The sequence below is a fragment of the Nicotiana attenuata genome, unplaced genomic scaffold (genome assembly GCF_001879085.1).
Source record: "Nicotiana attenuata strain UT unplaced genomic scaffold, NIATTr2, whole genome shotgun sequence".
NCBI classification, from domain to species: Eukaryota; Viridiplantae; Streptophyta; class Magnoliopsida; order Solanales; family Solanaceae; genus Nicotiana; species Nicotiana attenuata.
This window is the reverse complement of record NW_017672071.1, coordinates 139,259-154,337: the sequence shown is the minus strand read 5'-3', so window position 1 is coordinate 154,337 and position 15,079 is coordinate 139,259. Positions and strand designations below refer to the sequence as shown.

Below are 15,079 nucleotides of genomic sequence, written 5' to 3'. Positions count from 1 at the left end.
CCACACATTACTTAAACTCCTTTATTTCTGCATATGCCCCCTTATTTCCACTCTATCCTCTTGACTGAGTATAGAGTTAAAATCTCCCATAATTGCCCATGCCCCTACCATTTAATTAGCTATCATCATGTCTCTCCACAAGTCAAGCCTTAGTGTTGGATCGTTGAATCCATACACCATTGTCACATTAATCCTCTTCCCTGTTCTACTATGAGTTATGATGCAATGAATGAGTTGTTCTGTCACCATTTCCACTTTTATAGTGAAGATCTGAGGCCTCCATAATATCCATATCCTTCCTACATTATGTTTAGAGTGATTTGTAGTATAAGACCACCCTGTGCAAAGATTAAGAGCAACTTTATTTGCCTTAGCTCTCTTAATCTTTATTTCTAAGAGCCCAAACAGTCCAACATGTTATCTTTGAAGGAATAGATTCACTTCCTTCTGTTTGGTTGCCCTGTTTAGGCCCCTGGTGTTCCAGAAACCAATACTATCCATTAGGGAGGTGGGGGTTAGGTCCCCCATCCTTCCCTGATTTGTTACCATTTCCTCGTGGCTCCATCTGCCTTTCCTTAGACTGCTCCTCACCTTTATTCATTCCATTTGTTCATGTTGTTCAATTGTGTTACTGCAGCATAGATGTTTTGATTGCTTCCTCAACTTCTCCATGCTTTTTACCTTGTACCACTTGCCATGCTTCCTGTTCTTTTTTGTTATTTCCTGCCTGTTCTTAGTTCCCTGTGTTTCCTGCCGCTTGTCTTTGTTACTCTCATTTTCTATTGGGGTAATTTCCCTTGCTTCAATTTGTTATTGTTCCTCTGGTTTCTCCTTTTCCTTGTAGTCATTTGTATTGTTGTTGCCTGTTTCTTTGATGATTTCCTCCCTTGCTTTGTCCTGCCTTAATTGCTTCCTACATTCTCTAATATCATGCCCAAAGTTGCCACATGCTTTACAAAATACTGGTTTCCATTCATAGCTAACCTCTAGCTCAATGATCACTCCACATTCATTCTCAAAAATCACCATATCTGGATACATCTGACTTGGTTCAACTTCAACCAGAATTCTTGCAAATTGCAGCCTCTGCTTTTGTGTTGTTGCTCTGTTCGCTTTCAGAGGGTTGCCTATCGTTCCTGCAAATTTTGTTTAGAGCATTTTGTCCCCAGTATTTGATATCCAGATTCATCAATCTAATCCACATAGGAATTTTATCAACCACCTGCTTGTCAAATTTAATGTCAAGTCTCCATGGTTTAACCACTATTGACTTTTTGTCAAACATTCTAATTTCTTCCTCCACCACCATTTCCTTGTTCTCCAGTGAGTGGAATCTTACTATTAATACACCTTTGTTCACCTGGGCTATTTTATCTATTCCCAATAATCCCCATACTCTTTTGAAGTAGCCCCTCATAACAATTTGTGGCGGATTAGAACCTAGGACGTAACAAATTAGTGCAGTTCTCCAGTAGATTATCTCATCTTTTATGTCCTCTATTGTCATTTTCACATATCCCCGCAATTGCTCCCTTCCCTTTCCGGCTAGATCATATGCTTCACTCTGTTCTCCTTTCCCTACAATTCCACTCCAATTTTTATTCCCCTATTTTTGGTGTTTTTGCATGACTTTGTTTTCCTATTGATTCTGATTCACTTACCTCTTCCTCCGTCTGATCTGCCCATGATTTCGTTGCCAACGTGTTCTCCACCACTATTGATGTTGACGCCATTGTTCTATCCAAATCTAATGGATCTATACCTTGAATTGCATTGACATTTCGAAATTTCTTTGCCTCCGATGACAGTGGAACTTTTTTTAGGTCTTTCAGTTGTAGTGAGCTATATGGTACCCCCCCCCTCCTCCTATAGATTTTGCCTTCCTTGTCATATCAGCTATTGCTGAGAGGAGAGCTCATGTTCTAGAGAGAGAAAGTTTTTTTCAATCTTTTGTGATTTTTTTTTTGTTAGAATATAGTAGAATTGAATACGGTGAATTGAATACAATGTGTAATAGTGAACAATGAATATCTGCGAATTGAATACGATGTATACATTTGAATTGAATAGAACGGTATACACTCTATTTCTTGATTACCTCACTGTATTTATAAATACAGCCACGAAATACATGGAATACAACAAAGTAGCAGTGAACTTTATGTAGAATTGGTTTCGTTGGGTTAAACTAGGAGTGATACATGCTAAATGATCGTCTTTCCGTTATTAAACAGTTGGATTCACCTATTTTTTAGGCAGATTCCGCAACTGTATTCATGAATATAGTAGCGCGAATATATTCGAACAGCTGGATTCCCCTATTACTATATTCATGAATACAGTAGCGCAAATACAACGAATACAGTCACGTAACAGTGAAATTTATGTATAAATTGCTTTTGTTGAGTTAGATTAGGAGTGATATACGCTAATTGATTGTCTTTACGTTATTAAACAACTGGACTCCACTATTTTTAGGCGAATTTCACTATCGTATTCATGAATACAGTAGCGCGAATACGAGTACAATTACAACTAGACTCTCCTTGTTTAATAGGAGAATTGTACAGTCGTACAACCGTACAATGAGTACAGTGTAGCGCGAATATTACAGCGAATACAGTCACAGAACAACTAAATAAAAGCTATAGGAAGTAATTATTTATATGATTACTATAGAAAATTAATAGCTACTAAACAATAGTAATTTCTGAAAATTCCTCTACAATATAGGGTAACATCTTACATACTTTTCAAACTAAAACCCACATGCCTTTGCAGCCAAATTTATCAATCATGCCAGACATGATTCATATTTTTGCCACTACTATCTCATATGATATGATGAAATTAAATAAGCTAGAGCCACACACAACACACTTGTAAATAAGATGAAAAATAATAATAATTAAGGGCACTTGGTCTTGTTTCCGTGAGTTGTCATTCCAGTGTAACATTTGCCACACATCTCTCTGTTGCCAAAGGTACCTGGTGGCACACATTTGCACCTTAGACAACATGTTCCACATGCCCTTATACACACTTTTGGCCTCGAGTGTAAACTGCATCTGTATTTGCATAACCCTCCACAATCCAATTGGCTTGGATGTGGAGCTGGTGCAGGTGCAGGTGCTAGAGCCAGATCCCCATTGTTCAAGTATTTTGCAAGCTTTAAAACTGCATACAGTAAATAACTTTATGCCTCAGTGTATAAAGAAGGGGATCTCAGTAAGAAACAGTGACTGGTCTGTTGAGAATAATATATAACTGGAAAGTTGCTGCACACTGAAATTTTGTCCCATTTAGCTCAATTGATTAAATTTTGATTTTAAAAGAGGTTTAATAAAAAAATCCCTTTTCGGAATTTTTTGGTTCCCTAGAATCCTAGATTAAGGGGACATAATTCAAATAGTAGCCACACACAAACAATGTTAGTAAAAATGTGCCTATTGGATGTTCTAACTTATTTCATGTGGTATTAGAACCAACCTATTAGTTCTTACACTTGTATATATCTAAATCAAAGTTCACAGAAACAAGAAAATGTTAAGTTATTTAAAATGAAGTGCGTATAAAAGACATCCAAAGGAATTTATGAAGATGTTTATGAGCACCTCATTTATTGGTTTAAAGTTTTTTTTTTGGGGGGGGGTGGGGTGGGGGCTGGGGGTGGGGGTGGGCTGGAGATTTGACTAAAGTTTTTTAGTAAGATGTTTTAACCTCTTTGACATTAGAAAGGAAGGTATACAACTAAAAGGGTTGGTGACTTGACCAGTCACACTCATCACTGTTTCACTTGCGGAGTCATCATGTGGTAAATTTAATATCTTCACTTGCAGTTGGATTAATGTGACATTCAATTAGTATCCCTGTAAAGCAAACCATCCAGAGGTGCATTTATTTCAGTTCAATAAATGGTGTTTATAGCTCTTAAGAAAACTTGAAGTCCCCTTATATTCCCTTAGTTTATTTTTACATCTTCTACCCTCCTCGGATTATAGTGAGCTGTTGTTATTATTGTTACTTTTACTTATCCACAATAAACTTTGCACTCCCTTAGAAATAATGTACATGTTTTACCTTAACACAGTAAAAATGACATGAGTAGTATTTTATGACTCACCTACGCCTTGAACCAGCCGCCTGTTGGCCCCTCTGGTGAAAACCTAAAAATGAAAATCAACAGAGCTCAGATAACAACAAGGAGTGAATAGTTTTCTCCTACCTACTAACTGGATTCATCAAATAATAAAACAAATCCAATTAGTATTTGAAAAGCTAAGTATAAAATATAGAGATATTTTTAATGGTGTGAAACTTTTAGCAAAAAACTATGTGGGATCGATCTACGGGCCAGTTTACCCAATAGTAAAGAAAAAAAAGGAGAGAAGATCACTAGTATTAAAAGAAAAGAAGTAGAGAATATGCAAATACACGAAATGCCTGACTGACGCCAAAATGTTGTGATTTATCTTCTTCAACCTTGAGATCAGTTAAAGAAACCTGCATGCATGGAATATAATACAGTCAGTCAGTAAATATAAAGATTTAGACCAAAGTAAATATATGTAGAGATAAAAGACCACTTCTACGATATCCCAGTGATCTAACTATGGTGAAAGAAGACTATTTACCTCGGCCTTAACACCCAAAATCAGAAGTAAAAGAGCCGTTACAAAAACCAAACGAATCGCCACCGCCATGATCTGACTATTTTTGTTACTCTGTCCACTCCAAGAACAGCTAGTTGTGCTCTTTTATAGTTGCAGATCTGTTCGTTTTTATTTCTTTCTTACCATAATTTGGGACCCTCCCTCGTTACTAATCTTCTTATCTCTCGCTAGTGTTTAATGGTGCACCAGTAGTAGTACAGCTGTTTCCTAGATCAAATACACTATGGTTTAGAATTTCGAGCTACAACAATTCTACAGTTTCTATCACATTAATGCTTTAATTTCTTATTTTGCGTCTACTCATATGATATTTGCTCTTCTTTTTTTCTTCTGCTGTCATTGTCATAATTTTTGCCCTCGTAGTCATGTAAATAAAAACACTTCTAAGGTATTTTTTAAATTTTTGCAAAAAAGGTAGTAGTAAAATTTATTCGCTAATAGTATTTGGCTGATTTTTTTAAGAAAAAATTGAATAAGTCATACAAAAAAAAAAAAAATTAACACTTATTGAGCACAAACGCTACTTTAAGAAATATGAGAATTATGTTCCCCACCTTCTTCATGTGACCGTACCGCCATATATGAGAAAACATGTGTTTCGCTTCTTTTAAAAGTTTCAATTTCAACCGGTACCAGTCAAACATTTTCAAAAAGATGAAATTATATTTTCCTTTGTGATAGATAAACTAAAAAAAGGAATACTTTTATATGAGCACATTTTCATTGGCCAATTGGATTTTTTGAAAACATTTTCGAATTAGAGTATCACGCTGTTATAAAGTCAAGATCCTCTATGTGCAAAGCACTCGAAGAGAAAACATTTTAATTACAGCCAGCTTTGCTGCGTACTCACTACCATCAACAAACCAGTAATGCCAGACCATCCAATCAGTATAACAGTAACATTTTTCTCAACACGTGTCTTTTGATGACGGGCCGTCGTCTTTGGATCCGGAAAATATCTGTTCGTCACATTATGGGCCGTACTTTTGGGCCTTTAAAACACGTATGGACAACAGAGGTTAAAATATCATGGTATAGCCAGTTTTCACACTGGTCAATAAAAAATAGTCAGCGTTTATCAAGTCAATGAAAAATAGCCACTATTTTGCTGCAACAGGGATCGGTCCAGTATAATATACGGGAGTTCTGGTGCATTTGTGTACGAACTTCAGCATATTATGCTGGACCGGTATAGTTTGCTAACTCCTGTAAAATTTGCGGGAGACTAGAGCACCAGTGCTCCAAACTCCAGTATATTATACTGGACAATTATACTTGCTGGAACTCCCGTAAAATTTGCGGGAGTTCCAGCATAGTTATCCTGGAACTCCCGTAAAATTTGCGGGAGTTCCAACATAGTTATCCTGGAACTCCCGTAAAATTTATGGGAGTTCAAGCATACTTATGCTGGAACTCCCGTAAAATTTACGGGAGTTCAAGCATACTTATGCTGGAACTCCCGTAAAATTTGCGGGCGTATTTTTCGGATTTTAAATAGTGTTTTCGCTCATATTTAAAGTGGCTAAATTTCGATGACTTTTGAAACTTGGCTATTTTTCAACGACCAGTGATAAATCTGGCTATTTTTGAATTTCTCCTGAAGATCCAGGAAAACGACGACGGGGCCTAAGACTTGGGTCGTGGCTTTGAAATTCGGGAGCCGGATTGACCTACTCTTTATCCCCAAAAGAGAAACAAAAAAGAGAGGAGTGTCAGCTGCCATGGGGTCCGTACAACCTTGTCATTTCACTTTCCCATCACAGTTCTTTGGAGTCCAGCTGTTAGGACAGTAGATCGTGGAGATCGGCCCACTGCTTACATGATTGGGCCTGCCTGTTATCTTAACTTATTACGGAGTAGATAGCAGTCTATTGGAAACAGCCTCTTTACCTGCATTAGGTAGGGATAAGGTATGCGCACAGACTATCCTCCCCACACCTCATATGTTGAGATCAAACTGAATTTTTTGTTGTTGTATTACGGACTAGATAGCAAAACGAGTCCCCAATTATGACAAATTACTTTTTGTTTCATTCTCAATACGTTAAGGGACCGTTGGGTTGATGTTTGAAATAATACGGTATTTGGTTGCCTGCATAAGAAAAAAGTTATCTTACATAATTAGATAGTGTTTGGTTGGCAATATTAAATAATACATGCATTGCGAAAATTAATGTATTATTTCGTGTATGATAGGATGCAGAATAAGAGTACGTGTACTAGCAATATTAGAATGGAGGTGAAGAGTAAAGACTATTAGGGATCGCTTGGTTGGGTGTATAAGAATAATGTTGAATAAGGTATATTAGTAATGCCGGGATTAGTAATAGATGGGTTACTAATGCAAACATTAGCTATGCAGAAATATCCACTGTTTGGTTGGTATATTAAAATTGAAATGCATTACATAATTTTTAAGAAAATTAATTGCTTACAAAAATGTCATCCATATTCTTTAGCTTTAAGAGACTTCAAGGATAATTTTGTCTTTAACTATGCTAATGCATGCATTAATAACCTTGATATTGCTAATACCATGGTTTGATATGTATTAGTTATACATAGGATAATACCAAATAGGTTGTATAACTAATACTTACATTAGTAATACAAAGGTTGACAAAGTGTACCAAACAAGAGATTAGTATAATACCAAAAAGCTAATTCATACATTGTTCTCTCTAATGCCACGACCCCTTACACTTGTATTAACATCCCCGAATCAATGCATGGAACTTTTTCCAAAGGAGTTCATATGTTGGACTTCAAGATGTCTCCAAGAGTAACAATGTCAACAAGAAGTTAATACCTCTAAAAGTGTACTCCCTCCGGTCCAAAATAAGTAATTTTTTGGTCTTTTTCTTGTGGTCCAAAATAAGTGATTTTTCCAGATTTCAAGAATGAATTAATTATTTTTTTTCTACATTGTCCTTGGAGTAAATAGTGTTGGAATATGTATTAGGAGTGTTTATGTGAGATAGTAAAGGTTAATATGGTCAATTCTATTGCTAATTAATGTTAAAAGGTGGATTTCTTAATCTGTGTGAAAACATCCAAAAAATCACTTATTTTGGACCGGAGGGAGTAATGATCAACCGAGTAAACCAATAAGAACAATGGCAGAATCAAATTGAACAAAGAATTCATGGGATATGAGTCATTGACAATAAAAAGGAAGAAAAAAAATACACCAGACACAACTAGTAGAGATGTTAAACCACAGAAGATACTGCAGATATTTCTCAAAATTTTGCACCTGGATTACAAGAACAAGGTGAAAGATAAATAACAAACATCTAGCTCTTGCTTTCTCTTCCTTGTTTTCACCATGCTCGAACTGCTAATATAAGACATGCCACAGAGACATTACAAGCCAACAACATGATTCTTGTGGCAGCAAAATGCTTATCTTTTGATTAACTTCATCCCGGCACGCTCTTAATGCTTTTAAACATATAAACAAAATTCATGTGACACCTTTTTGAGTGTGTTTTACATTTTAATCTTGACCTATATCTCATGAGAATGCTCTTAGTATACCTCTTGACTCTAAGTATAGTATACAAAAATGAACATTTTCCTAAAACCTGTGTACCTTGTCTGTTGCAAAAGAATTTGAAGATATACATCCTTTTATATGTACGACCAGAGACCACAGTATCCAGCCATACTGCATGACCTCCGTCTACAGGTGTTGGCATCAAGACCACAATCAACATCACTGAAACATCTGTGATCAGCGCGAGTATCAGGGATGTGGCAAGCACTTTGAAGTCGCCTTTCATTCGATTCATGGTGAATCATAGCAGCTGGACAAACTCGAAGTGACATGGCACTGGTTCGTTTTATCTGCTCTCCATTCTACGCAAGTTAAATAAATAGTCATTCCCTGAGCTCATGTTTATCTGCGTTTACTAGTGTAAGTGACAAGAGTTGTGCAATCAACTAAGCAAGAACTTGTGAACAGACCAAAAACAAGGGGAAAGACAAAGGTAGACACACTCATCAACTTGACAAGAACGAGCGGACCAAGTCCTTTGTTAGTTATCAAGCAATGTTCTGCTACTTGATAAAAATCATGATCCTATTTTCTTTAAATGTATCTCGTTAATGTACTAGTAAAGAGGGACTTTGTGAGTCCATGAGAATATAGGTACCAATTGACCACCATTGAATACCATCGAATTTCTCGTCTAGGTTGAGACAGTGTAATAATGTTTAGAAAACATTTTCTTATATGAAAAAAAAAATAAAGTGCTTTTACTGGCCTTCGATTAATAAAAAGCCCAACTAATAGAATCTGAATCACCCAAGCCCCTTTAAACTGATTGGCATAGGACGATTTATCGAGTTTTTACTCGTTTTCCACCTCTAGATGATACTTAAGAAACAACAACAATTACTATAACCTCAATCCCAAACAAGTTGGGGTTGGCTGTATCACGGACCATGTTACTTCATTTAAACTCATGTCATGCCAATAGTATACAAAATAAAAGTACTAAAAGTTTCTGTATGTTTTCTACTCGTTTTCCACCTCTAGGTACTTAGAAACTGAAAGGTAAGATAACAAAGATACGAATACAGCAGGATATATGAACACTGAAGGGTCAGCATTAAGATGTGCAAGTTTGTGATATGATGCAGCAGATAAGACTATTCTCTTCAAGGACTGACTCAGGATGCACCCACTTGCCATTGGAAATGGAGGGAATGCTCATGGAAAGAACAGCGGACGAAGAAATAAATTTACGTATAAAACTAGACAACACAGACCAAACACAATTGTTAGTGGTAAGGAAATTATACCTTGACAGAACTTCCATTACTTAGATTATAAGCCTCAGGAAGCCTCTCATGCCAACTGCGTCTAACAGGCAGGGGATGACCCTCAGTTGTAAATATGTAATTTTGATTAAGGAGAAATGTATCATCAAAAAGTAGATACAAATACTTGCACCTGCAGAAATCAGGATAAAATTATGCAGCCATAATTGCACGGACAATCATAACATTTGGAGGGAGACTTGATCAAACATCAGTCAGCTTCCATACTGTACGTGTTAGCAAATAAGATGAAGATTCAAAAAGGCTTACGTTTCTGCTAGGAAGAAACTATGCTGATGGTCTTCTAATTGCATTGTAGTCACGTCCCTAATGCTGGCAAACCCACCTTTAACTCTTGTGTGTGCATTCAGAGAATTTATTATTGATTCACCCACTTCCATGTACCATGGATCTGTTAAAGGGAAAAATATTACTGGAAGTTTGAGAAGAGATTGTCTTTACAAATTTTAGAAGCTAAAAACAGCTATTTTGAAGAAACCAAAATTGTGACTGGGCAAAAAGAAGAGTCATACACCTTTGGTTGCTTGGTATAAGTAAAATGTGGACTCTGCCAATTCAGGGCGTAAAGGATAGTATTTTTCAGTAGGATGCAACATCTGATGGTCCAGCAGATACCTAAACTATTGAAAAGGTTCCTATAAGGAAAACAACCATCACAGGTAAAACCAATTATGCTAGAGCTAGCTTATCGCAAGGAAAGCAGTGGCAGAAGCAGGAAAAAGGGCTTAAGAGAACAAAGGAAAGAATGGAGGAGAAACATCTTACCTCTCCGGAAGTACTCCATATTGCTTCCACACCTTGAAAAATTCGCGGTGTGATGAATTAGCTGCCTCGATATCCCCAACTTGAACCTGAGACCACAAAGATCACCTTGGTTATCACCTCCAGTTTTCAACTTAAGAGTTTTTCTTTTACGTACATAAGAAATGAGTATTTTATTAAAGAGAACGGATGTGTAGACGTGGACTATATGTCCTCATTCACAACGGAGAATTACATAAGTTTTCCTATGAATTTATAAGCTACAGATTTCCTTCTTACTTGCAGACCGGGCCAGAATGCTTGAAGGCTTGTGAGCTGCCAGTATGTTGCTTTTCCTGTTCTCATGTCCGCTTCATGATACCTACACAAAATTAAATGCTGTGATCTTGGTCTGACTGCTGAATTTGAGAACTACCGAGGCTAATGAACCAATAATCAGATTAACTGCTTAAGATGATGGCAATACAACGACAACAAAGAATCCAAAATTTCCAGATAAGGTGTGATTATAGTACCAAGGGCCATGCCTAAAGTATTTCTGCACAGCAATGTAAGCAGATTGAAACATCTTCCAGAATTCATCTCTTCCAAATAGAACATATGCTTTCAATAGATATTCATAGAATGAATCCACACCTAAAAAACAGCAAAAAAGCAATGAAATATAAAGAGATTACATGTTGCTCAGAGAAATAGATAAAACAAGGAAGGGTGGGGGCATTATCTAGATTCTAGCTACAGCGGTGGAGAATTCTCCTAAAAAGTGCTATACTACAGAATCATACCAGCTCCAATTCCAGAAGAATACTCAATCCAGTTTCCAGTTGCTACATCCAGTGTAGTGCCAAGAAGATTTAGAGAACTCCGCATGCTCCATAACTTACGAAGAGCACGCAAAGCTGCCGTCTCAAATCTTGGATCACCAGTTAAACGTGATAATGTACCCATTTCAAGGATTAGAGAACCTATTAAAATGGAAAAATAATCCAATAATGTTATGATAAGACTTCATTGGAGGCTGGTGAAATCTATTTGATGGAAGCTATCAAAGTTCAGGGAAAGAGATAAAGAGGTAATGTAGGAACGAAGAAGTAATTTACCACATCCAGATGTGCTCGTTTCAGTTGTCTCATCCGCCATTACACCATGCTGTCACATGTTGCATTTACCGTGTCATAAATTCATCTTTCACAGATACAAGTGCAACACATCACCCTCATAATTCTTCTAAAAACAAGTTCTACTTGCTATGCAAGAACTTATGTGACATACAACAGTGCAAGTCATGGACTGATCAATGGCAAGCAAGGTTTTGAAAATCTTTAAAAGTATTCAAAGACGAATTTAGGTGCAACAAAATATCTCCATAAGTCAACTGAATCTTTTTTTAGATGGAATAAATCAACAGAATCTTATTTTCTCTTATTTCTGTCACAGTATCATGTATTAACAGGACAAGGGAAAAAGAAAATCAAAAGTTGGTTGCATTGTTGTAGTATTTCCTATATCAAATGTACCCGGCATTATGCAGGACACAAGTCAATGGCGTAAATGGTTCGCCAAGCAAATGGGCTGGGGTTTCCTGTTGAATCCTAAAACTTCAACAGTTTTTAAGTGGTTCTCATCCCAGCAAAGATTCCGATATCAGGATAATCCCAAGCACATTTAAATTAGATGAGCTGGTCTAAAGTTGGACCAGAGATATCAGTAAAGGGAGTTTTTATCATGAAAATAATAACTTTGAAAGCTTCAAACGCAACTGGCATTAGGCAGGAACTAAACTGCAGCTGATCGGGACGTAAGGATAATAAAAAATTGAGTTTCAGCGTAAGTAAACACAATTTGAAATTAATTGTCTCAATCAAGAAATAACAAAATTAAGTGACTCCACAAATAAATTGTCCAAAATCCAGTGCATGTGTTCTTAATAACAGCAAATTCATAAAAAAGGTTGCCTTTTTATCCCCACTAATGGCTGTCTTAATTATGCGCATAATTGTACTAGGTCAAGATGCCAAACTTGATAATTGAAGGGTATATTTTTGTTCTTTTGTTTCCTTCCTTGATAAGACAGCTGTCATAATAAAGAATATCTTGCTAAAATGGTAATCGACAAGGTTATCATAATATCTTGACCTTAAAGTAAAAGCATAGACTAACTTGAATATCTCTTCAACTGATTTATTTCCATCAAGCATTTCCTTTCTTTCTATTTATGTTGTCCAGAAGTACCTCTCTATGAGTATCTCTTGCATACATTGTGATAAGAATTACCAAACAAGAAAGCAGTAAGATTGAGGATATGTACCTTTAAGTTGATCCAAGCATAAGGTAATCCGGTTGGAGTATCGAAAGCAGGTAGAAAGCGTTGTCCCAAATCCTCAGCCAGGTCAAGGAGTTGTTTCTTATATGTTCCTTGAACCAACCTGTTCGTAGAATCAGTGGCAAGAATATGAGCAGAAACAAGTCCTCCAAGAACTCTTATGTTGCACTACAATTGGTGATCAGGAAAAGAGAAAAATTATTAAGCGACTTAAATAAAACGTGACCCAAAGCATATATCCTCCTTGATTGAGTGCTTGGAAATACTACTTAAACGTGGTTATCAAAAGTACTAATTGCGAGAAAAAAATTGAAGATACACAAGGCAAGCACAATCACCCAATTAGACCTTACAAAGAAATGTAAATGTTACAATGTATGTATTACCTCAAACAGATTTATCCTTGCATCAACATCAAATGATAGATTTTCGGATAGCCAAAGAATAGCCTTTTCAAACTCAGTGTAGTTACCCAAGATTGCGAGGCTGGAACAAAATATGGATGAAAAAAAATAAATGGTGCAAAATAAAAATGATATATAATTGGTTCTGAGTTGCAAGAAGAACAACAAGTGTAACCCACCTGGAGAGTGATTCAATAAGGGTAAGAGCTGATCCATTGTACTGCTGCGGCAGATGTTCAAGCTAAATATCGCCACACATGGTAAAACGGTTATACAATTAGTAATAAAATAACTTGTGTTCTTCAATGAGAATTCTCTGAGTGACGTAAAATTAAAGACATACTCCTACCTTCAAATTTCCAAGTTCACTTAGAGAATCTGTGTAGGTTTTGCTCAGAGGTTTCAGCTCATCATGCTGACACAAAAATTGGATAGCAAAAAAAAGTACCTTGAGTTGGTATTATCTGGAACCATATTCAATTGCAGCAGATGGTATGAAAAATAGGAAAAATAAATGCAGAGGTTTGTCTCACCGGAAAAGCATACATCATGTAGTTATCATAAGCATGGTAAAACCTGCCACACCAGAAAACTTAATTTAATAATGTAGCATTTTAACAAGCAAATTATGTTAATTTTACTCTCCTCCGGTCCTCCCCTCTTGTATGCTCGTAAATGACAATGGAATATGAAAATGAGCATATGATATCTACTTCATGTGTAATTTGCGAGGAAATTAAACTTCAGACAATATACTCATCAAAAGCCTTTTCAAGTTTTTGAATAGGAGGAAATCGTCTTTATTTGATATTAATTAAATATAGGCGATTGAGACAAGTTTAGGCTTACATTTCGCGAACTCTGTCGCTCATACGCTTCCTTTTAGCTGCCATAAGATTGGTTGGGTGTTGTTCTGACAAACAGATGATAAATATGGAGGGAGAGATGACGAGATAGAGAAGAATCCATATTGCCACCGATGGTCGAAACATATTTGATGCTTCTTTTTTGAGATACGAAAATTAATGGAGGGAAAATTGGAGAAGAAGATGGGTATTGAGAAACGAGAGCCAAGGGGGTTGAAAGTGCAGTAGATCTTGGATTAGGGATCAAATCTGTTGTGACTTGTGATGTATTCAAAATTCCTTGTCAGCATTGCTTCGTTGGAGAACCCAATCACAAGCCGCCATATCACGCATTCATTTTGTTCCCTTTTTTGTTCTAAATGCTATAATTTCTAAGAGATTCAACCTCCTATGACTCCTCACTATAATAAATTGTGGATTATCCTATGCATTTTAAGTAGGGCCGCTTATTGGGCGGTTATTTACTCTTAACGGTTTGGCTTATCGATTATCGGCTTTTAAATGTATTAATCCGCTAGCCACCCGATAAGATATCGGCCGGATTGGTATTGGTTTAGCTCTTATCAAGCGGTTATCGGGCGGTTTATCGGCCTAATTCAATCTATATGCGAAGCACTTTTATATATGACTTTTAAGAATATATTCTGCTGTCATATGTTGAATTTTGGTTTTATACCACTGTGTCTGCTTCTTTTAGATGCATATAAATTTACAAATTAAGTAGTTACTGATATGAATATTGTACCTATATGACTTTCCATGTCGTTTTTCACTTTGTCATTTACCATAAATTTGACATTGAACTTTACGCCATGAACTCTTTGGCAGAGTAGGGGGTGTCCACTTACTGGAGGCACCAGTGCTTCATCCGGTAACTACTTTGTAAAATACAAATTTACTAATTGCGTTATATATGAACTTTCTGCCTTTTGTAAAGTAATTAACAAGGATTAAGTTACATATTATTCATAATTCTGATTATTTAGGAATTAGGCGTTAGAATTTAGAGATAGAGTACTCGAAGAGTGGAAGACCGAAGTGAAAGGGCTTTTGATATTTAATATATATACGGATAAAAATAAATTTTATATATATATATATATATATATATATATATATATATATATATATATATATATATATATATTCTTAACGGGTTAACAGATTATCCGTTAAGAAAATTGAATAATCCGTCCCCAA

At 36.2% G+C, this 15,079-nt stretch overlaps 2 protein-coding genes across 2 annotated transcripts; both read right to left on the bottom strand.

Annotated features, from left to right (window-relative positions):
* Positions 1 to 2,641: 2,641 nt before the first annotated feature.
* Positions 2,642 to 4,954, bottom strand: LOC109211673 (gibberellin-regulated protein 12-like). The gene is made up of 4 exons (XM_019375238.1): positions 4,635 to 4,954; positions 4,435 to 4,503; positions 4,124 to 4,166; positions 2,642 to 3,177 (listed from the first exon to the last, which is right to left on the bottom strand). Exons 1-4 carry the CDS (start codon positions 4,701 to 4,703, stop codon positions 2,909 to 2,911), a joined length of 450 nt encoding a protein of 149 aa, XP_019230783.1. The 5' UTR covers positions 4,704 to 4,954; the 3' UTR covers positions 2,642 to 2,908.
* Positions 4,955 to 7,803: 2,849 nt separating this feature from the next.
* Positions 7,804 to 14,136, bottom strand: LOC109211668 (alpha-mannosidase I MNS5). The gene is made up of 15 exons (XM_019375232.1): positions 13,863 to 14,136; positions 13,547 to 13,589; positions 13,363 to 13,428; positions 13,193 to 13,254; positions 12,996 to 13,095; positions 12,595 to 12,777; positions 11,387 to 11,435; positions 11,072 to 11,251; positions 10,802 to 10,922; positions 10,566 to 10,647; positions 10,290 to 10,375; positions 10,039 to 10,139; positions 9,774 to 9,915; positions 9,486 to 9,636; positions 7,804 to 8,537 (listed from the first exon to the last, which is right to left on the bottom strand). The coding sequence occupies exons 1-15, from the start codon at positions 14,003 to 14,005 to the stop codon at positions 8,310 to 8,312; spliced, it is 1,737 nt and encodes a 578-aa protein (XP_019230777.1). The 5' UTR covers positions 14,006 to 14,136; the 3' UTR covers positions 7,804 to 8,309.
* Between the last annotated feature and the right edge of the window lie 943 nt (positions 14,137 to 15,079).

What these genes read in the sequence shown, in the direction of transcription:
- LOC109211673 (XM_019375238.1), bottom strand. Translation starts at nt 4,703, where the DNA reads ATGGCGGTGGCGATTCGTTTGGTTTTTGTAACGGCTCTTTTACTTCTG. An exon ending in GCGTCAGTCAGGCATTTCGT is followed by an intron (nt 4,167 to 4,434) that starts GTATTTGCATAT and finishes TTTCATTTTTAG; the next exon opens with GTTTTCACCAGAGGGGCCAA. An exon ending in GCGGCTGGTTCAAGGCGTAG is followed by an intron (nt 3,178 to 4,123) that starts GTGAGTCATAAA and finishes TACTGTATGCAG; the next exon opens with TTTTAAAGCTTGCAAAATAC.
- LOC109211668 (XM_019375232.1), bottom strand. Translation starts at nt 14,005, where the DNA reads ATGTTTCGACCATCGGTGGCAATATGGATTCTTCTCTATCTCGTCATC. An exon ending in ACATGATGTATGCTTTTCCG is followed by an intron (nt 13,429 to 13,546) that starts GTGAGACAAACC and finishes TTTTTGTGTCAG; the next exon opens with CATGATGAGCTGAAACCTCT. An exon ending in CAAGGATAAATCTGTTTGAG is followed by an intron (nt 12,778 to 12,995) that starts GTAATACATACA and finishes CACCAATTGTAG; the next exon opens with TGCAACATAAGAGTTCTTGG.